General features: G+C 43.7%; 1 protein-coding gene across 1 annotated transcript; it reads right to left on the bottom strand.

Annotated features, from left to right (window-relative positions):
• Positions 1-19,154: 19,154 nt before the first annotated feature.
• FZD1 (frizzled class receptor 1) lies at positions 19,155-22,684 on the bottom strand. The gene has a single exon (XM_075315634.1). It carries the CDS (start codon positions 22,663-22,665, stop codon positions 20,857-20,859), a length of 1,809 nt encoding a protein of 602 aa, XP_075171749.1. The 5' UTR covers positions 22,666-22,684; the 3' UTR covers positions 19,155-20,856.
• Positions 22,685-25,448: the final 2,764 nt, after the last annotated feature.

The following is a 25,448-nucleotide window of genomic DNA, read 5'->3' as shown; positions in this document are numbered from 1 at the left end:
ATTGCCAGCATTTTCTTCCATCCAATGAAAATCATTTTTAATTATATGGATTTATTTTAATAACTGCAGTCTAAAAATCGGATAAGTGTAATAATCTGTGTTTGATCTATTAAAAATTATTTTTATCATTCTTTGGCTACTTAAACATTATAATTATCTATTAAAGAAATTCTGTAAAATAAAACTTGAGAAAAAGTATGGCAATCATTTTATCTCTTTCTTAAAGAGGACCTGGTAACAGGTTTTTTTTTTTTTAATTTTGCGTCTCAACTGGATATTCTTCTTTTTGTTTGTTTATCTTCTACCATGCGGTTGCAGATATCTGGATCATTTTACTTAGTTCCAATTTGTATGGTTTTCAGCAAAAAGGCGGTGATTTCAGGATCCTCTGGGGTGTGGCTTACAGGATCCTCGGGGCGGCTCTTCCGCATATTACCCTGTGAGCACCGCCCACTTGACAAAGACTGTATAAATTAGTTCTTTGTAAAAAAAAAAAAAGGCTATATCTTTGGAACTGTATGGCGAAATTTAAAGGAAAAAAAACGAAATATTCGGAAGAGCAGTGGAAACAATAGAAGCAAAAACGGAGTACTTTGTACATTTACATGTAAAGGTGTAAAAGAGAGTATACCAAAGGGTTAAAGAGGTTGTCAATTACCTTGATTTTGTTGACCAGTCCTTGGATGGGTTATCATTATGGGATCAGTGGTTATCCGACAACCAGCACCCCAATCTACAGCATCAGCTTTATGTAAGCAATGTATAGAGCAGAAAAGTATAGCGCCACACACTGTGCAGTGGCCATTACCAGGAACTGCAGCTCTGCTCCTATTGAGTTAAATAGGAGTTGAGCTGCATTACTAGAGAAGGTCACTGCACAGTGTATGGAGCTGTATACTGTTTATATCTGACCTCCAAGGGAGCTGATAACAGCTGATGGGTTGGGGACCGGGTGTCAGACCCCCAACGATATGATATTGATGCCCTATCTTATGAATAGGTTATTAGTATGTATAACTAGGTGCAGTAAACTCTACAGCTCCCTCTAATGGTGGCTACAGAGAATGAGTTAGCTAACATCCATCTATGTGTCCATGCAGCGTATTTGGAGCTCTGTATCAGTTATCAAGACGTATTTGGAAATTAGCACACAATTGATAACCTTCTAGAGTCTAAAGGCCCCGTCACACTAAGCAACATCGCTAGCAACATCGCTGGTAACGAACAACTTTTGTGACGTTGCTAGCGATGTTGCTGTGTGTGACATCCAGCAACAACCTGGCCCCTGCTGTGAGGTCGTTGGTTGTTGCTGAATGTCCTGGGCCATTTTTTAGTTGTTGCTGTCCTGCTGTGAAGCACAGATCGCTGTGTGTGACAGCGAGACAGCAACAACTAATGTGCAGTGAGCAGGAGCCAGCTTCTGCTGAGGCTGGTAACTAATGTAAACATCGGGTAACCAAGAAGCCCTGTCCTTGGTTACCCGATATTTACCTTTGATACCAGCCTCCTCCGCTCTCACTGCCTGTGCTGCCGGCTCCTGCTCTGTGCACAGATAGCTGCAGCACACATCAGGCAATTAACCCGATGTGTGCTGTAACTAGGAGAGCAAGGAGCCAGCGCTCAGTGTGCGCTGCTCCCTGCTCTGTGCACATTTAGCTGCAGCACACATCGGGTTAATTAACCTGATGTGTGCTGTAACTAGGAGACTGGGGGCTGGTCACTGGTTGCTAGTGACAGCTCACCAGCAACTCGTGTAGCCACGCTCCAGCGATCCCTGCCAGGTCAGGTTGCTGGTGGGATCGCTGGAGCGTCGCAGTGTGACAGCTCACCAGCAACCTCCTAGCAACTTACCAGCGATCCCTATCGTTGTTGGGATCGCTGGTAAGTTGCTTAGTGTGACTGGACCTTAAGGCTATGTGCCCACGCTGCGGAAAATGCGCGGATTTTGCGAAAATCTGCAGCACAGCTACTCCCCAGCCATTTCTATGGCATTTGGGAAATGCTGTGCCCATGCTGCGGATTTTTCCGCAGCAGAAATCGTGCGGATTTCCGTGCGGAAAAATCTGCAGCATGTCAATTATTGTAGCGGATTTCTCCGCAGGGTCCCATATACTTACCTGCCTTGATAGAGACCCGAGTCACTTTCTCCGTCCGGTGTAGCGGCAGCAGCGCGGTGGATCCAGCCAGGTACAGGAAGGAAGAGGTGGGCGGAGCATGCACGAGCTCCGGTCATGTGACAGCCGGAGCTAGTTCAGGCCCGCCCACCTCCAGCACAGTGAAACCAGACGCTGCCTGACAGTGACCCGGCCGCCGGAAAGCGAGGTGCTGCATGATGGAGGTAAGTATAAACTTCCCCGATCACGGCAGCACTTGTTCTGCATTGAGGATGCAGTGCCGAAGCCATGGTACTGTATCCTCAATGCAGAATGCCCGCAGCATATCCGCACGACATTCCGCAGCATGGAAACAGACAAAAGTTGTGGTGCTGTTTCCTGGGAGCACCTGCGGAATGTCGTGCGGATATATCCGCAGGACACTTTCCCCGTGGGCACATAGCCTAAAAGTGAGAATGTTTTTCAATGGTGGACACTCCCTTTAAGAAACTACAACATTGCGTTGCGCAAAATGCCTTAACAAAAAGGAAACATTTGCTGACCGACAATCCATTAAACATATCCAGTTTCATGTGAGTGGAGCGTTTTACGGTGATTTCTCTTGGCAATGCGGGTCACGTCACTATACGGCAACTCTGGACTGATTAGACACATCCGTTACGGAATCCATGTTTATTTTATTTGGGGTTTTCATATTTCCTGAATCATTCTCTTCGTGAGCTGGCACGCCATGAATTTGCTTTTTCATATATGTTTGGAAATATGGTTTGTAAAGTAAACCGCCTAACGAGCCGCATAACGCCAGCCCCACAGTTCATGGACGTCATCAGCTGGACCCAATTCTTTCCTGAATTTCATCTCCTGGTAATGTAAAAATGGCTGAAATATCATCCAGTTTGTTACGGGGCTATTATTCTTAATTGTCTTGTTAAAACCATTTTATGTTAACATTCGGTGCTCAGGTTACCTCACTGAACTGAGTGACCTCAGGTGAGGTTACCTGCAATGACAGGTAGAGGACCGTGGGATCCTCCAGCTGTGACCGAAAATAACCTGAGTGACGTCACCACTCATCATGAAGCTCATTCTCTACCTGAAGCTCACAGCTGGCGGTCATGTTCTATGGCTGCACGCTGTCACTTCAGATGTAGCAGAGCTGGAGTCGTCCTGGGACCTCATGTGGATAATGTTGGACCTGGGTGTTTTGGGGGTTAATAAATTTGTGAAAGAGGGTGTTTTTGCATTTTATTTCAAATAAAGGATTTTTTTGGTGTTTGTGTTTATTTCTTTTCACTTACAGATTAGTAATGGGGGGTGTCATAACTAATGATGAGTGGGCACTACCATGCTCGGGTGCTCAGAACTCGTAACTAGTGATGAGCGACCACTACCATGCTTGGGTGCTCAGTACCCATAACTAGTGATGAGCGGGCACTACCATGCTCGAGTGCTCTGTACTCATAACTAGTGATGAGTGGGCACTACCATGCTCAGGTGCTCAGTACTCGTAATTAGTGATGAGCGGGCGCTACCATGCTTGGGTGCTCTGTACTCGTAACTAGTGATGAGCGGGCACTACCATGCTCAGGTGCTCAGTACTCGTAACTAGTGATGAGCGGGCACTACCATGCTCAGGTGAAAAGAAAAATACTTTAGTTTCCCATTGACTTGATACTTGAGTCTTCTCCATCCAAGCGTCCGACAGCTCATTACGAATACTGAGCACCTGAGCATGGTAGTGCCCGCTCATCACTAGTTACGAGTACTGAGCACCCGAGCATGGTAGTGCCCGCTCATCACTAGTTAGGAGTACTGAGCACCCGAGCATGGTAGTGCCCGCTCATCACTAGTTACGAGCACAGAGCACCCGAGCATGGTAGTGCCCGCTCATCACTAGTTACGAGTACTGAGCACCTGAGCATGGTAGTGCCCGCTCATCACTAGTTATGAGTACCGAGCACCTGAGCATGGTAGTGGTCGCTCATCACTAGTTATGAGTACTGAGCACCTGAGCATGGTAGTGCCCGCTCATCACTAGTTATGAGTACCGAGCACCTGAGCATGGTAGTGCCTGCTCATCACTAGTTATGAGTACTGAGCACCTGAGCATGGTAGTGCCCGCTCATCACTAGTTATGAGTACCGAGCACCTGAGCATGGTAGTGGTCGCTCATCACTAGTTACGAGTACAGAGCACCCGAGCATGGTAGTGCTCATCGCTACTCCATACCATTATACTAACATGACTACTATGCAGATTGTTTGCTACACAGAAGCTCCTGTTTGATCACTGGATTTCCTGTAATCCACTTATGTTCGGTGGAAACTGCTAACAAAAAGAAACTGACCAAAGTGGGGAACCCTTTGAAATAATATATAGGTGAAGAACTTTTTTAGGGTGGCACCAACAGAAAACTTTGCAAACCGAAAGTTCATGCGAGGCAATAAATCAAGTTAAATGTCACTGAACAAAGAGACATTCATGGAAGCAGATGTGCGGTATCTTAGAATTTCTTCATTCCGGTCATTCTTCTCATTCCAGGCTTCGGTAAAATGCTACAGAGGTAATAGAGTTCTGAATACAGATATTAATAATGACACTATGTCACAAAATCAGGGGCAATATATGATAACAAATGAAATAAGTAACAGTAACGCTCAATGAAACATTCAAAAAGTTGCAACTTGCCCCCCCTGCACCGCTGTACGGACCTCCGCCTGGTCCTATGGCTACTGTACAGCATGAAATAAACTTTTGGATACTCACGTCCAACTGTTCAATGTTTCAGGACTTTTTGCACAACTTGCTGTTCTCTAACAAGGAGCTTAATGGCAAAATTCATAACAGGTGTTTGATCCATGAATCGCCCGATACATTTCGAGGTTCAATTAGAATTGGTATTAAACAATCCTCATCATGCTGTTCATATTATGATATCATGAGACAAAGATGACACCTAGCAATTGATCAGCCACCATTGTGAGGCTTCAAGCAGGATGTTCTCACAGGGAAGTGGCCACTGAACTTAGAGTGTCTCCAGCAGGTTGCAAATAGATGCAGAGAGACTGGAAGAGTCACAGAAAGACAGAAGTGGACGTCCTCTGGCCATATCCCACCATGATGACTTCTTCATTGTGAACAATGCCCTTCGGAAATGGATGATGAATGCCACACAACTTTAGGCTCATTTAAGGGAGGTGAGAGGCCCCCAAGAGTCCTGTCAGATCATCCGAAATGGTTTACATTAGCGTGGTCTACGTGCTAGATGACCTGCAGGATACCTGACTACATCACTAGGCACAGGGGTCATCTACCTACCTGACTGCACCACCAGGCACAGGTGTTATCTACACCGGATGAAAGTCGATTCACGCTGAACAGAAATGATGGCCGCAAATGATGTTGGAGAGGTCAAGGAGAGCGCTATGCATCGGCCACTGTTGTCATTAGTTGAGCCTTTGATGGTGGTGGTGTTACAGTGTGGGCCGGTGTGTCTGGTCAGTACAGAACGGCCCTACACTGTGTGAATGGTGCAGTGACAGCCCATACTACTGGAATACCATCATTAATCCAGTCATTGTGCCTCTTCATGAACAATACCGGCCTAATGTCATTTTCATGGAGAACAATGCTCCAGCTCATCAAGGTCACATCATTAGGGAGCGGCTGCTTGAGACTGGGGGACCTCAAATGGAGCGGCTGCACTTTCTCCAGACCTGAATCTCATAGGAAACCTATGGAATCAGCTGAGTCGCTGTGTAGAGTCTGTAACTCTGTACCCCAGAACCTCAACGACCTGAGGGCTACCATTCAAGAAGAGTTAGACACCATGCCTCCGAAAACAATAACTCCACTTCTGGCCAGCAGGAGGCGTCGTTGTCAGCTGTAACTAATGCTCAAAGCCACATGTAAAGGTATTGAGACACTGACATTTGAAAGGGGGAGAGGTATACCCAGCACTGGTGTTGGCTTTTGTTTCAATAAATTGTTTGAGATGAGGAAATCACCATTGCTGCTTCTACATAAATGCCCGACTGTCATTATATAATATATCACTGCAGCATGAACGTTTTAAGTTTTACATATATTTCTCCTGAAAGCCAAATATTGCTATTTTTTGTGATTAATGTGTATTTATACAGCTCTCGCAAAAATTAAGAGACCACTGCAAAATCTTCAGATTTTCTAATTTTTCTCTTTCTATTTTTGAATGAAATGTAAATTGTTTTTTATTCTATAAGCTACTGACAACGTCTCTGCATTTCCAAACAATACATTTGTACTTATTTTCTGAAAATGAAAAATGGTCAAAATAACAAAACAATGCACAGTGCTTTCAGACCTCAAACAATGCAAAGAAAACAAGTTCATAATCATTTAGAAACAACAATACTAATAATGTTTTACCTCAGGAAGATTCAGAAATCAATATTTTATGGAATAACCATGATTAGTAATCACAGCTTTCTTGCGTCTTGGCTGCTTTCCACAAGTCTTTCACGCTGCTTTTGGGTGACCTTATCTCACTCCTGGTGCAAATATTTAAGCAGTTCTTCTTTGTTTGATGGCTTGTGACTATCCACCTTCCTCTTGATTACATTCCAGAGGTTTTCAATGGGGTTCAGGTCTGGAGATTGGGGTGGCCATGACAGGGTTTTGATGTGGTGGTCCTTCATCTGTGACACCCTGGCCTATCAGGTCGTCACAAGGGTGCCGTGCAATCTGCCCTTCTGCATGGTACCCGCTCCTCCTTGGTTACGGGTCCTGTCATTTGGTGTTGCTACCAACAGGTATATCAAAAATCCTGAGGAACACTCTGCACCACACTCCACCAGACACCCATAAGGCAGCCTGAGGGGAATAGGGCCACCCAGATGGAGGGATGGAAGAGGGAGGGCAGAGATGTCAGTTGAGGAGTAGTAGCTGAGCAGTGAGCAGCGGTGACAGGACAGGTCACGCTGTGGAGCTGGGCTCCTGTACCCGTCCCAGACGTTGGCCTGGCCAGAAGGAGCTGGAACTCCAGTCGCAGGGGTTAGTGACAGGGGGCACGGTGCTGCTACAGAGAGCAGGCCGGCTGCCTTGTGCTACAACCGGGCAGGGGCCAGGGCACGACGAGGTACGCGGACCCTAGGCTGGGAAGAAGCTTCACGAAGCCCAGTAATTCACCTGACGGGAACGGAGTCTTTAGGAACCGTTCCCCACCCGCTCCAGAATCGGGGTACTAGCGCAATGAGGGGGATCAGACTTCCCACAACCGTCCAGAAAATCCCAAGCGTGAACCCTGAGAGCAAGCGCACCCTGTTAGCCACGCAGGTGAGCGGGACCCGAGTAGTTCCAAGCGAAAGGGATCCATCCAAAACATACACTGTGTCAAGGGACAAGGCTGCAGACCAACCAGCAACACCAAAGGGGCACGGACCCAGCGTGCTCGACCAACAGAGGCAGAACATACAAGAGTTTGGTTTACCTGGTGTCAACGTCAGTGACTTTGGACTGTGTGAGTACCTGATATCCCTCTACTCCCGACGGGTCCTCCCCGCTCAATCCATTACCGAGTCCCGGGACACCATTCCCCTGCCCACGGAGGGGTTAACATCTCGAGCTGCCACACCATCGTCACCGGGCTCCCCAAACGGCAGCGGTGGTCCCTCACGTTACCACACATCGTGGGTGGCGTCACGAACGTTATCCCGTTCACTTTCCACAAACATTCCCCCTTTTTATTCCGGGTAGCCGCGTGACCCCGCCTCGGATTCAGAGACCCCTCGAGCCACTGTGGATCTGGGTCCGAGCAGCCCGTCGGCTGTCGTGGGGACGGCACACATCCACACATTGATTAACCTAGCTGTGTGGCATGGCGCATTGTCCTCCTGTAAAAACCAGTCCTCAGAGTTGGGGAACATTGCCTGAGCAGAAGGAAGCAACTGTTTTTCCAGGATAACCTTGTATGCGGCTTTATTCATAAATCCTTCGCAAAGTTAATCTGCCTAATTCCAGGATCACTGAAACATCTCCAGATCATAAACAATCCTCGACCAAATTTCACAGTGGGTGCAAGACACTATGGCTTGTACCCCTCTCCAGGTCTCCGTCTAACCATTAGACGACCAGGTGTTGGGCAAAACTGAAAATTAGACTCATCAGAGATAACCTTACTCTAGAAATTGGGCAGATTAAACTGATAATAAAAATGATAAAATCTTGCTTTTATCACATTGGCCACTAGGTTTTTTTTATAGACTCTTAACTTCATGTTATTTCAGGAAATGAACATGTACATTAGCCACAATAGGCAGACCCTAAGGCGGGCTTTGCACACTACGACATCGCAGGTGTGATATCGGTGGGGTCAAATCGAAAGTGACGCACATCCGGCGTCGCTGTCGACATCGTATTGTGTAAATCCTTTTTGATACGATTAACGAGCGCAAAAGCGTCGTAATCGTATCATCGGTGTAGGGTCCGACATTTCTATTATTTGGCAGCAGCGACAGGTACGATGTTGTTCCTCGTTCCTGCGGCAGCACACATCGCTGTGTGTGAAGTCGCAGGAGCGAGGAACATCTCCTTACCTGCGTCACCGCGTCTCACGCCGGCTCTGCGGAAGGAAGGAGGGGGGCGGGATGTTTACGTCCCGCTCATCTCCGCCCCTCTGCTTCTATTGGCCGCCTGCCGTGTGATGTCGTTGTGACACCACACGACCCGCCCCCTTAGGAAGGAGGCGGTTCGCCGGCCAGAGCGACATCGCAGGGCAGGTGAGTGCATGTGAAGCTGGCGTAGCGATAATGTTCGCTACGGCAGCAATCACAAGATATCGCTGCTGCGACGGGGGCGGGGACTATCGCACGCGGCATCGCAGCATCGGCTTGCGATGTCGTAGTGTGCAAAGCCCGCCTAACTTTTGTTTTGAAGCATCTAATGAGCATGTTTAAAGTTAGGTCATTGGGAAGAGAGGGGGAGGAGGAGCTGTGATATCACTTATTGTTGGATCTTGTATTATCAGTTGTGTATAGAGGTGTTATCTGTCATTGTTACCCTGCCTCTGATGATAAGGAGCTTGCTGAAAACTCTCCTGAATGGACAGAAAGTACAAATGTAATAAAGTCTAAGTAGCCAGTGTGAAAACTGCACGATTACTATTTTTTTTTTCATTAATGCAAATTGTGAAATGAAAATTAAAAAACATTGCCAAATTAAAAATAATACAAGTAACACAAAAGACCAATTTAAAACCGTAATTTTCTGAGGATAGCTTTATACAGCTTTATACCTTTAAGGAGGCCATACTTTTTAATACCTGTTCTTGTGAACCCTTCCCAAGCACAGGCACTCTCAGAGTGGTTGAGATAGATTGTGTATGAGGAGAAGAATCAACTATGGAGGGACTTTGTTCTTTGAGAACAAAGGATTGGACATGTTGAGATGCAGCATGCCCGATTATTTGGGCAATGAAATAAAGAATTTATGACGTTAGGTAAAAGTCCAGTATTGTGTCAGAGAATAGTCACACAGAAGAAACCTCTGGTGGGTGAAGTCGACCCTGCCGATTCTCACCTTCGGGCATGCCTCTATAAGGTGGGTATTTGAGGCATGGTTCCTCTTTACGTCAGCCAGGATGAAGGAACTTGGAACCTAGAAGCCAAAAAATGTCATCAAAGCATGTGACATACAGCAGAGTTAATTTTTAGCTGGAAAATTTCCATGTACCTACCTCGGATATGGTGCTGAGCAGAGCAGGCCGGGGCGTCGGCCTTCTTGGTCACGAAGAGGAAGGACAGCACTTTCTCCAAATGAGGACCATTAAGTATCCTAGAGGTTTTCCACTTTGGAAAGTTTTAAAGGATGAACTGCTGTAACGTTTTTCATCTTTTTGCTGTGCTCCCTGATGTTCTTCAAATGTCTGGTTTACTAAAATAACTCACGCAACCTCCCCATGCACATTGGAAAAAAATTGGCCAAACTCAACAATTTCGATTTTCCAATGAATGATATCGGGGGGGAAAAAAAGATCATGTAGTTGACAATTCAATCCCCCAATTCTTCTGTTTCTCGGTTAAGCGCTCATGTGTACGAGGCTACTCTGAAATGCTATATGTAAGCATTGACATTGGAACTGCATTACTGCTGTACAAAAAAAAGTGAAAAATTGAAGGTAATTATTAGTGCACAAATTGGCCAATTCTTGAAACCTCAACATCCGCAGAAAGGTGTACCCCTTTAGTTATATTGAATAGTCGTGACGGCTTGCACCTGTTCACACTTATTTTGTTTGGAGGTGTTGGTCAGTTTTTTGACATCATGTGTATTGGGGGACTTTCATCTGACAGGCACGATCGTGGTCGCAGGGATCGCAACTGTGACCAGACCCGGTGGTGCAGGCGGCCCACCAGTCCCAGTCCCTGCTTCAGCTGGATGTGCATCCAAGGCTGCACATCCAGCTGAAATGCATTGCAGTGCAGAGACCCGTCAGGTTGCTGTACAGCGATACACACTGCCAGCCAAACGGTAGCCGGCAGCTTTCATCTGTGTCCCAGTAACTGAGGGTGGCAGATGGCAATGACGTCATGTGTTAAAATAGCACCAACACCAATGAAAGCAGCCTGCCATGGGCACTGGTTAAACAGGAGGACGTTGTGTGATGTGGGAGCCAGGGAGGGTGAGTACATTATGTCATTTTTTGCATTAGACAGAAGACATATTTACCAGGATGGGGACATATATACCAGGAGGGGGACAGTAGATACCAGGAGGGGGACAGTAGATAGCAGGAGGGCCCCAGGAGGGGGACAGTATATACCATGAGGGGGACAGTATATACCAGTAGGGCCCCAGTAAGGGGACAGTAAATAGCAGGAGGGGGACAGTAGATACCAGGAAGGGCACAGGATGGTGACATATATACCAGTATGGGGCTATATATACACCAGGATGTGGGCTAGAATGGGGAATACATATACTAGGATAGGGGACATATATACCAGGATGGGGGACATACGCACCAGGATGGGTGACATATTTACAAGTAAGGAGCTCAGAATGGGGGACATTAACACAGGGTGGGAGACATTACTCCATAATGGGGGGGCAACTTGTATGTCTTTATAGGACTTAGAATGCTAAATGTATACATACATATACATACATCTGACCAACATAAGGGCGGGCCAGGTCCAAATTTTGCACTAGGGCCCATTAAAACTCTAGTTACACCACTGCCGACAGGTATCTAATGTGAATGACCAGTTTTAGTCCGTGGGTGCGCAGCCTGTTGTACCTGAATGCTGAATCCATGTCACAGTATAACTATCATATAAATATAAAAACACCTAGACGTATCACACTTTACTTGTGGGCAACATTACACTTTCTTCAGTGGGTTCATATACAACACATTGGTGCAGATTTACTAATGTTTTGGTATCTAAATCTTTGTGCAAATGTTGTCAAAATTTGCCCAATTTGAATGCTTAATTTTGCATCGAGTTTACTACAATTTATAATGTGTTTTAGACACTTTTGCTCCTGATTTGACAATTAGCATTTTTATGATCCATCATGAGACGCTATAATCGCACAGTCTTTTTGACATGGTCGAAATATTGAACAGGATTAGCAAATCTGCCCAATTTGGTGGCAATTAGTGTAGGTCATTTTCTATTGAAACAGTACATTGTAACAAACTAAAGCCTCATGCACACACACAGAACCAGGCGCAGCGTAAAGTATCAGAACCAGGAGCAGTGTACAGTATCAAAACCAGGACCAGCGTACAGTATCAGAACCAAGAGCAACGTCCAGTATCAGAACCAGGAACAGCGTACAATATCAGAACCAGGAGCAGCATACAGTATCAGAACCAGGAGCAGAGTATGGTATCAGAACCAGGAGCAGCGTACAGTATCAGAACCAGGAGCAGAGTGCAGTATCAGAACCAGGAGCAGAGTACAGTATCAGAACCAGGAGCAGCGTACAGTATCAGAACCAGGAGCAGCATACAGTATCAGAACCAGGAGCAGCGTATAGTATCAGAACCAGGAGCAGAGTGCAGTATCAGAACCAGGAGCAGAGTACGGTATCAGAAACAGGAGAAGCATACAGTATCAGAACCAGGAGCAGCATACAGCATCAGAACCAGGAGCAGCGTATAGTATCAGAACCAGGAGCAGCATACAGTATCAGAACCAGGAGCAGCATACAGGATCAGAACCAGGAGCAGCATGCAGTATCAGAACCAGGAGGAGAGTACGGTATCAGAACCAGGAGCAGCGTACAGTATCAGAACAAGGAGCAGCATACAGTATCAGAACCAGGAGCAGAGTGCAGTATCAGAACCAGGAGCAGAGTACGGTATTACAACCAGGAGCAGAGTACAGGATCAGAACCAGGAGCAGCGTACAGTATCAGAACCAGGAGCAGCATACAGTATCAGAACCAGGAGCAGCATGCAGTATCAGAATCAGGAGCAGAGTACGGTATCAGAACCCGGAACAGCGTACAGGATCAGATCCAGTAGAAGTGTACAGTATTAGAACCAGGAACAGCGTACAGGACCAGATCCAGTAGAAGCAATAGTATCAGAACCAGGAGCAGTGTACAGGATCAGAACCAGGAGCAGCGCACAGTATCAGAACCAGGAGCAGCGTACAGGATCAGAACCAGGAGCAGCGTATAGTAACAATATCCAGACCAGGCTGGGCTCACTGCGTAGATTAGTATGTACCTAGAAAATGAAATGCTGCCAGGGTGAACAACTGTATGGGAAATACAAAAGGGGTTTAAAAACCCAAGAAAATAAATCTCAAATAGACTTTCTGTGTCTATTTTCCAAACCACTAGTCAATATTCGCCCTTATCTGACAGCATACATGTACCTATAGTTTCCTAATGACCTACTGCCCTTTAAAGTTTACGTAAATACTAAAACATGGCTGCTTTATACAACAATCAGCACCACATCTGTACACGGTTCAAGTCTGGTAATGCAGCTCCATTGGAAAAAATGCTGAGCTGCAATACCAAGAACGTCCAGTTGGGCAGGTATGGCGCTATTTTTACTTTTTCCAAGAATGTTTACGCTAAACCCCAATTATTAGCAAGCTTTGTAGGACTTTAAAATTTATGAGCTTTCTTTTTAATGTAAAATAACTGACCTAAGGGACTTCTGTTGTCATTATTATTAGGCCGAAAAACGCCTTTAAACGGGTTACTCCACCTGGGACATATATGGTATCCCTGCATTTAAGACTTTTTTTGGTGTATCTTGGGACCACATCTTTAAAAGGGGGCATCATGGCTTCCAGTATTGCTCACCCTATCCATAGGACAGGCCCAACGGAGAGCAGGAGAATCCTCTGGTGGGCCCCTTTTGCAGTAATATGTCATTTACCCATCTAACATGATCAATAGTTGGCACAATTCACTTGTTTTACTATGTACAGACAAAAAAAGCATGATGACCTTATCCATAGGACTGGCCCACTGGGGAGATGGAGAATCCTCTGGTGGGCCCCTTTTGCAGTAATACGTCACTTACTCCTTAAACATGATCAGTAATTGGCACAATACACTTGTTTTTCTATGTACAGACAAAGAAAGCATGATGACCTTATCCATAGGACTGGCCCACCGAAGAGCAGGAGAATCCTCTGGTGGGCCCCCTAATATATCACTTACCCCCTAAACATGATCAGTTATTGGCACAATTCACTTGTTTTACTATGTACAGGAAAAGAAAGCATGATGACCTTATCATTAAGACTTATTTTGGTGAACACATCTTTAAAAGGGGGCATCGTAGCTTTCAGTATTGATGACCTTATCCATAGGACTGGCCCACCGGAGAGGAGGAGAATCCTCTGGAAGGCCCCTTTGCAGTAATATGTTATTTACCCACCAAACATGATCAGTAATTGGCACAATACACTTGTTTTACTATGTACAGACAAAGAAAGCATGATGACCTTATCCATAGGACTGGCCCACCGGAGAGCAGGAGAATCCTCTGGTGGGCCCCCTTTGCAGTAATATGTCATATATCCACCAAACATGATCAGTCGTTGATACAATACAGTTGTTTTACTATGTACAGAGAAAGCATCTCTTCATTAATTTTACAAACTACACAGTATATTATTAAATAGAACCATAGGTACACTTGTGAATGTTATATTTGCATGTAGTTGATCAGTGGCCCCCAGAGTCAAGGTTACAGGTGGGCCCCTGCCGCCCCAGTCTGACACTGGATAGGTCAATAATATCAGATTGGTACGGGTCCAAAATACGGCACCCACACTGATCAGCTCCTAATTCAGATTGGTCAATATATTAGTGGTCCGGACAAACCCTTTAAGGCAGGGTTCCCCAACTCCAGTCCTCGAGGGCCGCCAACAGTGCATGTTTTCAGGATTTCCTTAGCATTGCATGGGTGTTGGAATCATCAACTGTGCAGGTGATTAAATTATCACATGTGCAATACTAAGGAAATCCTGAAAACATGCACTGTTGGCGGCCCTAGAGGACTGGAATTGGGGACCCATGCTTTAAGGCTTTGTTCACACTGTACTTGGCATTCTATAAGAAGTAGAGAGACAAAAGGGTCCAATATATAGAATGACAGTGGCCCACCCGCTGAAATGTTAAAGAAAAATGGACCCCGTGCGGTATATGTTTATTGCCATAGATGACAGTAATAATAAAGTTGCATCAACATGTACCAGCCCCTCTCCTTTGCCCTCCATCGGGTGATTAGGGGCGTACAGATACATTTGATGTCTGCACCATACGTCGTACAGATCCTCTAAACTTAGCGTCAATAAACTCAAACCGACCATATACAATAAGATGTCTCCAGAGCACTTATTGAAGTCCGCAGCTCCCTGCCGTACTGATGCCTCTGGCAGAACAGCAGGAGGTTCCAGAATGTAGAGAAATGAATTTTCTTGGCCCATAGCGAACACAAGAAACAGTCAATATCTAATCCTATGGGAACCAATTAGTTGTGATCTGTACATTGGGCCAATATAGCCAACGCTGTATGGACCGGGGTCTTCTCTACCCCGTATATAACTGAGGACTCCTTACAGTATATAGATAGTATGGGCCATCCATAAAATTTTAATGACTTAATCTACCTTCCATTCAATTTCTTCTATGTATCGAAAATATACTACAAAAATTCAACACAAAAAATATCCCGCCATATTGTGCATCCAGCTCCTTTGTTTCTCCGGGGTTATACACTATAAAGAATCCCTGTGTACTAAGATTCTATAAATATTGTATTCTTTTACAGATGAAGATATTTTTTTTCCAATCTGCAACCGTGGAGACACATAGCTCTGCAGAGGAACTGTATACACAAAACGGACGAGGATTTTTGAGACTATTTGCTGCGTGTTTTATTTTAGATAACGTGATAAAGACTGGACTTGCAAACTATGGACTTAAAAGTCTTTAATGGTCCATACATAGAGGCATTTGGGGGAAGGTAACAAATGGGCGTAGATTTTTGCACTTTCAGGTTCACCCCTCTAATGGCCACTAGAGATGAGGGTTCCCGTAGAGGTTCGGTTCGCCGGCAGCAAACGAGCCCAGACTCCACTGGCTTGACCTGAACACAGGAGCAAGCCACTGATTGGCAGTTTGAGTCTCCGCCCACATACCGCCAGCCATGAGCAGATGACTTTCAGGGGAAGGTGGGCGGACTTTTTCAAAAACATTTTTGGGTAGCAGGCTACATCTAATTGTGCTGATGTTACCCCCAGTGTGAGCCATTCAAACACTGCAAGCGGCTCGCACTGCGCTAAGCACCAAACGTTCCTGAGTACAGCATTGTTCGCGCGAGTGCAGTTCGCACGTAAAGCATCTTAACTCCAAACCCAAACCTTGATTTTTTAACTTGGTGTTCGGTTCGAAAACCAAACCTCAGGTTCACTCATCTCTAATGGCCACCCCCTAATCAGATGATATTTGACATCCGTGGATCAAGTGCCAGATTTTCATTGCACGACCACAGCGCACATCACCTTTGCAGCCAATCACTGAGCTCTGCTGATGGAGACTTCACAAGTTGCTGAAGCACATTGATTGGCTGCAGCGGTGATGTGACTGCCACAACCAAAACACTGGGACTGGAGCATTGGTCATAGAGCCAGGCAATGGAAGCACATTGATTGGCTGCAGCGGTGATGTGACTGCCGCAACCAAAAACACTGGGACCGGAGCATCGGTCATAGAGCTAGGCAGTGGTTGCACATTGATTGGCTGCAGCGGTGATGTGACTGCCACAACCAAACCACTAGGACTGAAGCATCGGTCATAGAGCCAGGCAGTGGATATTTTAAATATTTGGCTTTTAAAAATATGTATTCATGTCTATCACATAATATTGTATTAAAGAGTTTGTTTGAATTTTTAATTTTAAAAAAAACAAACAAACAAAAAAGACCCAGAATGGGTTAAAAACAAATAAAGGTAACATTACAAACATTTTAGATAAAATGACCCAGTAAAGTCACATGTCAATGAGTTGGGACGTCATCGATGTACCCGGAAGCAGAGACCGGCAGGGCACCATGCAGCATCTGAATGGGGAATCAGTGAGGTTATTATTGCTTTTTCTTATGCATTCTGAGATTTTTGTAAAAAAAAAAAATTAAAAACCTTTAACTGGATAATGCATCACATTTGTGATAATAGTAATATGAATGCTAACAAGACAAAAACAGTGTTGTGATTACCAGAAGTTTCATCTCGTATCATTTCTAGCTCCATACAATGCGCTTACTAGATTACTCATTACATTTCAGATACAGCTGAAAAATAAAATTCAGCCCCTCCTCCCACACAAAACAGCTTTGCGTCTCAACATATGTATATATATATATATATATATATATATATATATATATATACAAAATTCTAGAGTAGAATTACACAATAATAAATTCTTAATAGACAACATAACAAACACTATATTCACCTTTTCAGTTGTTTAGGACTTAAATAAATAAATAAAAATATATAATAAAATTGTAACTGCATGGAGCTATTATTTGTATTTTCATTAAATGTATTTTTCATGGATTTTTGTAAAAACTGCATCTATACATTTTAGAAAAAAAAAAAGGATCATGTAGAGCAAGTGGAACCGTCTAGCTGCAAATGTAAAAAACAAAAGTTAAAAAAATATATATAAAAAAAATCTATGTATATATATATATATAAAATAAAAATGTAAAACTTATTGGAAATGTTTGTAATAAATAAGAAAAATATCATATTTTTTTAAAAAAATATGAACATTATTAAAGGGTTTTGGAAACTTAAACAAAGTTTGGGATATTTACGTGTACTGTCATTTTTAAAGTCATTTGCACAGAGTAAAAGCTTCCTCCATACTGCACGTAATACATGGAGGACGGGCTGTCAACTAATCTGATTTCTAAAGCCTTGGGCATAGGATGGGGAACTCAGTAGAAACTGACAGTTACACTTCCAAAGGAATCACTTGCATAGTTTATTATATTGACTGGTATGATGGACAGTTAACCTTTTTGTCAAGACTGAGGTCTCCTGAAAATCCCAATAGACTGGGAGGGAGGGGGGGGGGGGCATTAGACCCTCCTGGAAACTGTGGTGAAGGTATTCTGCCACGAAGTCCAGACAGATCTGGTGACTAAAAGACGCTATGTATACACGTGACAAAAAAGATATACAGTATATATAATGTAGGTCAGAATGCTGGCTGCAGGATTTCAGAATTGGTTAGACCTAAGTCACTTAAATAAGATAAGGTGGGAACCATATTTTCATTTCATGGTTTTTTTTTTTTTCCATTTAAGTCCAATTAAATTCTGAAATCACTATAGAAAAAAATAAAGGGTAAAAAAACATTCATAGCAACCAACGTATCAATAGCAGAATTACAAAAATACAAAAAAATATATAAATATAAATATATAAAACACTATAGAATATAAGTATAGAATTTAAAGCACTAAATGGACTTGTGTATGTATATATATATATATATATATATATATATATATATATATATATAAACACTCTGAGATATGATTATAGTATCATAAATCTGCTGGTAGACATATTTACATATAATGTACACACATATATTTATATATATATATATATATATATATATACACACACACACATTTATATATATCTCAATATTATTTTATGTATGCATATATATTTATTTATATATATATTTATTTTTTGTATATATATATATATATATATATAAATAAAACTATATATATATAGATATATATGTGTGTGTGTGTGTGTATATTACACATATATATATATATATATATATATATATATATATATATATACACACACACACAACAATACAATAAATAATGTGAATATTAGCCACACATAACACATGAAAACATATATATGATCCATATAGTATAGTATGGTGTATTAAAATAAAATTAATCTATGTTCATATATATGTATGTATATATATATATATATATATATATATATATATATATATACATATATATATATATATATATATATATATAAAATACTGTTGCTATCTATATATAATACTTTTTATATATAGAACATCACATATGTACATATATATTGTACCGTTGCCAGATATATATATATCTATATATATATAGATATATATATATTTTATATATATACACACATATATATATGTATATATATATATATATATATATATATATATATATATATATTGCATGTATGAGCATAGATTAATGTATAATATCATACTATAATATTTGGGTTATGTATATGTGTTTATGTGCCATGTGTGACTAATATTCATTCATATTACTATTAGGTGTTTCTATATATTTGTTTATAGATTTTTTTTTTTTCAGGAGGGAATTTTATTGCCACCAGTAAAATAGAGAAGGAACAATATATTTTTTTAAGTCATACTATAACAGATAAGGAATATTTTAAAGACAATGTAAACTATTTAGGATAAACAATCACAAAATATTTTGATATTTTGTTTGTAAACATTGCTTAATCTGCCACATTTCTCTGAAATCACTTAGGCTTCCAATTACCCAAAATAATGCACCTAGAACCAGTCCTTGATTCTGTATTTATTGCAAAGAAATTAAAAATGATATATGTATATATAAACTATTTCTCTATAAATATAAATGATCTTTTGAAAGCAAACAAACAAACAAACAAAAAAATACTATAAGAAAGAGGGAAAAAAACACATTGCATTTTCGTTCAGGGCATGAAAACATACAAATAGTATATTAAAAATAAAAAAAAATAATCAGAAATACTTATTGAAATTTGGAGACCAATACAGCTTGACATCAGCTTTTCGTGATATAATAAAAAAGACATATCTGGAAATAAAGTCAGAAACTTGAACAATATCATCCTGAAGCATTTTGTTTATATTAAAGAAAGCAAATAATAGAACTGATAAATCACCCCCAGTTTTATTTTAGAAAATAGCAAAAAAATAATGAAAAAAAGTATTTAAAAAAAATCTAATCTTTTAGCTTATTTTAAAGGAGTAAAAAAAAAATAAATAAATAAAAAAATGTAGAGTATTCTGATGACTTACTGGCTCCATTGTATAGTCTCAGACGATTTTTAAAGCGCCCATTACGAGCTTTTAACCACAAACAAAGCAAAATTGCATTCATTCTGTGTCAAATTTGCTCCACACCCTGATGCCATTAACACACTGCTATGCAGGAAGGGAGATGTCTAAATAATGCATTATTTGGGGCCACTGTTATCTGGCTCCACAGACTCTTAATTATACCCCCCACTCCATGTTTCTCCTGAACAATTAATTAGGCCTGCACTGGCAATTATCTAGTTAAATCAATCGGGTTGGATATTCCAAGCAGATTGTAACAGGGGTTGAAAAGGTTAACAAAGGCGGGTCTAAAGAGTGCATTCAACAAAAGGCTCAACTTCCAGACTGCAGTGAATGAATCAATAGGGAGAAGCCCCCAGTTGGCTGGAGGGGTCCAAACACAAGGGGCTTATATGGAGATTTACCCCACAAGAAAATCTGGTTCCTAACCAAGTTATTCAATGCAGCTTAATATATTAGCCATATACTCAATGGCCACTTATATTAAAAATTTGGTGGCCAAAAATTTATGAAAACCCATTACTAGGGGTCCTTGAAAGTATATTGGCGTTAAAAATAATAATAATGAAAAAGAAATACATTCAGTAAGCTGTTCATTGTCATTTCGAGCTTTTATGGCCATAGTCGGGATTGCTACTGTGGTGGTACCAACTTGTTACCAATGGAAAAAAAATCCATACTGGTCTGAAGAAGGTCAAAGGTCTTTAAACTGGTGGGGGGTAGTGAGCTGAGGCAGAGAGGTATCTTATTAAGCTAGATAAGAAGCTGCTTACAAGTGCTATCAAAGTCCTTATTCTTAAAGAGTCAAGACCCATCACCCACCCGCCCCATAAAAATAAAGCATACTTTTTTTTCTTATTTTCTCCAAGTTGATGGCTTTGCAAAAGACAAAAAAAAGAACCCCATAAAGAACCCAGCAGCCATAGATCCCCCCAGCAATAGTTAGAACATCCTACATTAAAAAAGGTATGATCTGTTGTCATTTAAATACAAAATATACTTACAAAATGTTACAGGTTTGTTATTTACAAGAAAACATATACAGTGTACAAGAAGGGAAGGAAGGGCCGGAGGTGGCGGGGGTCACACTGTTGTTTCTCCTTGTTTGCTGTTGGTGAGTCTCGTATAAAACTTTCTCCAAGAATTAAGAGTTTTGCCAGACCAAATCCAAAAACCAGAGGTTATCCCTACAATTAAGGTCATGAGATATTTGATCATGAAGACGGTAAAATCCGGCGTCATGGGCGGATGGTTGGTACTGGGGCACTGCACAGCGTAGGTCTTGCAACTTTGGCTGACCCAACTTTTCTCCCATTGTTCCCTAAAAGCCTGTTCGTAAAAATAACAAGCAATAACAATGGTGGCCGGAACGGTGTAGAGGACACTGAAGATGCCTATCCTCACCATAAGCTTCTCCAGCTTTTCGGTTTTGGTGCCATCGTGTTTCATAATGGTTCTGATCCGAAAGAGGGACACGAAACCAGCCAGGAGGAAAGAAGTGCCAATGAACAAGTAAACAAAAAGTGGGGCCAAGACAAATCCACGTAGGGCATCCACGTTGTTTATTCCAACAAAGCAAACGCCACTGAGAATATCTCCGTCAACTTGCCCCACGGCCAAGATGGTGATGGTTTTGATAGCTGGCACTGCCCAAGCTGCCAAGTGGAAGTATTGGGAATTTGCTTCAATGGCTTCATGTCCCCATTTCATGCCAGCTGCTAAAAACCAAGTGAGTGAGAGTATGACCCACCAGATGGAACTGGCCATGCTGAAGAAGTAAAGCATCATGAAGAGGAAGGTGCAGGCCTCTTTCTTGGTGCCCTGGACCACCGTCTTGAAGCCATCCTCTGAGAACCTGTCGTTGCACACCACTTTGTCTTCTAGAAGGAAACCAGCAATATAGGCGATAGCCACCATGGTGTAGCACCCGGAGAGGAAGATGATGGGTCTCTCCGGGTAGCTAAAGCGTTTCATGTCCACCAGGTAGGTGAGGACTGTGAACAGGGTGGACGCACAACAAAGTACTGACCAGATCCCTATCCAAATGCGGGAAAAGCGTAATTCCTCGGGGGCAAAATACATCAGCCCGTGCACTTTGCCAGCCTCACAAGGGGCACCACAGTCCTTCTCTCCCAAAAAGTGGTAGTTGACATAAGCTGGCACCTTGAGTGCCCTGGGGCAGGAGAATTTGTCCCTGTGGGGCGATCTGATGTTGGGGTTGCTGGTCCATAGCACGGGCACAGCTGGGGTTGGGGTGCCCTTGTCTGAGATGTTCTGCCCCACACACAGCTCCCCTGCCCCATTCACTGGGAACTTCTCACACCTCAGACTCTCAGGCCACTGGAAGCCAAACTTATTCATCAGCGCCTCGCAGCCCTGCCTGGCCCTCTCACACAGGGACCTGCATGGGGGCAGAGCCTGCTCCAGCACAGTGCACACAGGAGCATACATGGAGCACAGGAAGAACTTCAGCTCTGGGGAGCACTGGACCTTCACCAGGGGGTAGAACTGGTGCACCTCCAGCCCGGCGTCCTCCTGGTTGGTGTGCCCCAGCAGATTGGGCATGATGGTCTGGTTGTAGGCAATATCCGTGCAGAGGGGGATGGAGATGGGCTGGCAGTATCCATGGTCCGGGATGGAGATGCCCTTCTCTCCATTATACTGCGCCTGCACTGCCAGGCTGGCACACAGCAGCGCCAGCACACTGCAAAGTTTATGGGAGCCCCGCTGTGCCATGCTGCTGCCAGGATCCCTTGCCATGGGAGTTGTGTGGGTGCAGCATGAAGCCTCGGAGTAGCTGTGAGCGCCGCTCTGGCTGGGGATGATCGCCTCCCGGTGCTGGGCTCCTCTGTGGCTGCAGTCGGGAGAAGAGCGGAACTCACTCTGATACATTTGTATCAATCCTTCAACTCATCTGGGCTGTTTCCAGGCTCCCCGCTGCCCTCCTCTCCAGCGAGAGGGAGGAGCCTTGAAACCGAGGCGAACTTGTCTGCTGATAGTAAGGGATCCTCACACAAGTGTGTCCTGAAAGTTTGTGTCTTTCTGCCCCTTGCCCCAAATCTCTATAAAAATAGCACATCAGCCTGAGTGATGACAGCCAGTGAGGAAGCTGGCCCTTTAAATATAGGATCATTCCATGCAGAGTGAGTGATGGCTCAATACTTGTGATTATCATGTGATACTGGAGTTATGTATGTATGTCAGCCCTATGTACGAGGCTAGTCTATAGAAGTAATGCACTTTGCTCGTATTCTGCGCCATCCAATGGAGCATGCAACCATTTATTTTGGTTTTTTTTCCCATATTCATGGGGCACTGAGGGGGATCCTCCAAGAGCAGGGTCCTGGTGGGCACACAGGCCAGGTGGAGCAGATGGGTGATGCAGGTAAAGCTCAGACTGCAGAGGGTCTGGAAAGCACAGGTAGGTAGTGTGATACTGGAAACTGCAGGCAGCTAGAGCGATACTGGAAACTGCAGACAGGTACATGATTCTGGAAACTGCAGGCAGGTAGCATGATTCTGGAAACTGCAGGCAGGTAGCATGATTCTGGAAACCGCAGGCAGGTAGCATGATTCTGGAAACCGCAGGCAGGTAGCATGATTCTGGAAACTGCAGGCAGGTAGCATGATTCTGGAAACTGCAGGCAGGTACATGATTCTGGAAACTGCAGGCAGGTAGCATGATTCTGGAAACTGCAGGCAGGTAGCATGATTCTGGAAACTGCAGGCAGGTAGCATGATTCTGGAAACCGCAGGCAGGTAGCATGATTCTGGAAACTGCAGGCAGGTACATGATTCTGGAAACTGCAGGCAGGTAGCATGATTCTGGAAACTGCAGGCAGGTAGCATGATTCTGGAAACCGCAGGCAGGGATTGCAATACTGGAAACTGCAGGCAGGTAGCATGATTCTGGAAACTGCAGGCAGGTAGCATGATTCTGGAAACTGCAGGCAGGTAGCATGATTCTGGAAACCGCAGGCAGGTAGCATGATACTGGAAACCGCAGGCAGGTAGCATGATTCTGGTAACTGCAGGCAGGTAGCATGATTCTGGAAACCGCAGGCAGGGAGTGCGATACTGGAAACTGTAGGTAGGTAGCATGATTCTGGAAACTGCAGGCAGGTAGCATGATTCTGGAAGCTGCAGGCAGGTAGCATGATTCTGGAAACCGCAGGCAGGTAGCATGATACTGGAAACAGCAGGCAGGTAGCATGATACTGGAAACCGCAGGCAGGTAGCATGATACTGGAAACCGCAGGCAGGTAGCATGATACTGGAAACCGCAGGCAGGTAGCATGATACTGGAAACCGCAGACAGGCAGCGTGATATTAGAAACTGCAGGCAGGTAGCATGATACTGGAAACCGCAGGCAGGTAGCATGATACTAGAAATTTCAAGCAGGTAGTGCAATGCTGGAAACAGCAGGCAGGTAGCATGATACTGGAAACAGCAGGCAGGTAGTGTGATACTGGAAACTGCAGGCAGGTAGCATGATACTGGAAACCGCAGGCAGGTAGCATGATACTGGAAACCGCAGGCAGGTAGCATGATACTGGAAACCGCAGACAGGCAGCGTGATATTAGAAACTGCAGGCAGGTAGCATGATACTGGAAACAGTAGGCAGGTAGCATGATACTGGAAACCGCAGGCAGGTAGCATGATACTGGAACCCGCAGACAGGCAGCGTGATATTAGAAACTGCAGGCAGGTAGCATGATACTGGAAACAGTAGGCAGGTAGCATGATACTGGAAACAGCAGGCAGGTAGTGTGATACTGGAAACTGCAGGCAGGTAGTGCAATACTGGAAACCATAGGCAGGTACTACAATACTGGAAACTGCAGGCAGGTAGTGCAATACTGGAAACCATAGGCAGGTAGTGCGATACTGGAAACTGCAGGCAGGTTGTGCAATACTGGAAACCGCAGGCAGGTAGACCAATACTGGAAACTGTAGGCAAGTAGTGCAATGCTGGAAACAGCAGGCAGGGACTGTAATGATGTAATTCTGGAAACTCTAAGCAGGTAGTGAAATACTGGATACGATACTAGATACCGCAGGTAGGTAGAATGATACTGGAAACTGCAGGCAGGTAGTGCGATATTGTAAACTGCATTCAGATAGGTAGCGATACTGTAAATGCAGGCAGATAGTGCAATACTGGAAACCGCAGGCAAGTAGGTAGCAATAATGAAATCCGCAGAAAGGTAGTGTAGTACTGGAAACCGCAGACAGGTAACTGTTGACCTGGATGCCACAGACAGACAGGAAGATGTCCTGGAAACAGCAGACAAGTAGTTAACTGTGCAAATGGGAGACACCTTGAGGAAAGGTTGATCTTCACAGACAAAGTCTTAATACCAAGACCCAGGTGTATGTATTGGAAGCCCTTAACCCCTTAACGACAGTGGGCAATAAAGTTACGTCTTAGTGGTCATAGTGCGGACTGCAGGCGGGGATCCGCGCAAATGTGAGCTTATTTATACACCTGACGTGTGCTTAGAAGGTACTAGTTAAATCACTATCCACCCGTACCTGTTAGCCCTTTAAATGGCGCTATATAGATGTGACAGCACCATATTAACGGCGATGGCGGTAGGAGATTACTCACAGGCCGATACCGGAAGTCACGTGATGTGATCATGTGGATCTGGTGGTGGTCATGGTAGCACA

The sequence above is a fragment of the Anomaloglossus baeobatrachus genome, chromosome 6 (assembly GCF_048569485.1).
Source record: "Anomaloglossus baeobatrachus isolate aAnoBae1 chromosome 6, aAnoBae1.hap1, whole genome shotgun sequence".
NCBI lineage: Eukaryota > Metazoa > Chordata > Amphibia > Anura > Aromobatidae > Anomaloglossus > Anomaloglossus baeobatrachus.
Note: the sequence above shows the minus strand (reverse complement) of the source record. Positions and strands in the feature narration are given on the sequence as shown.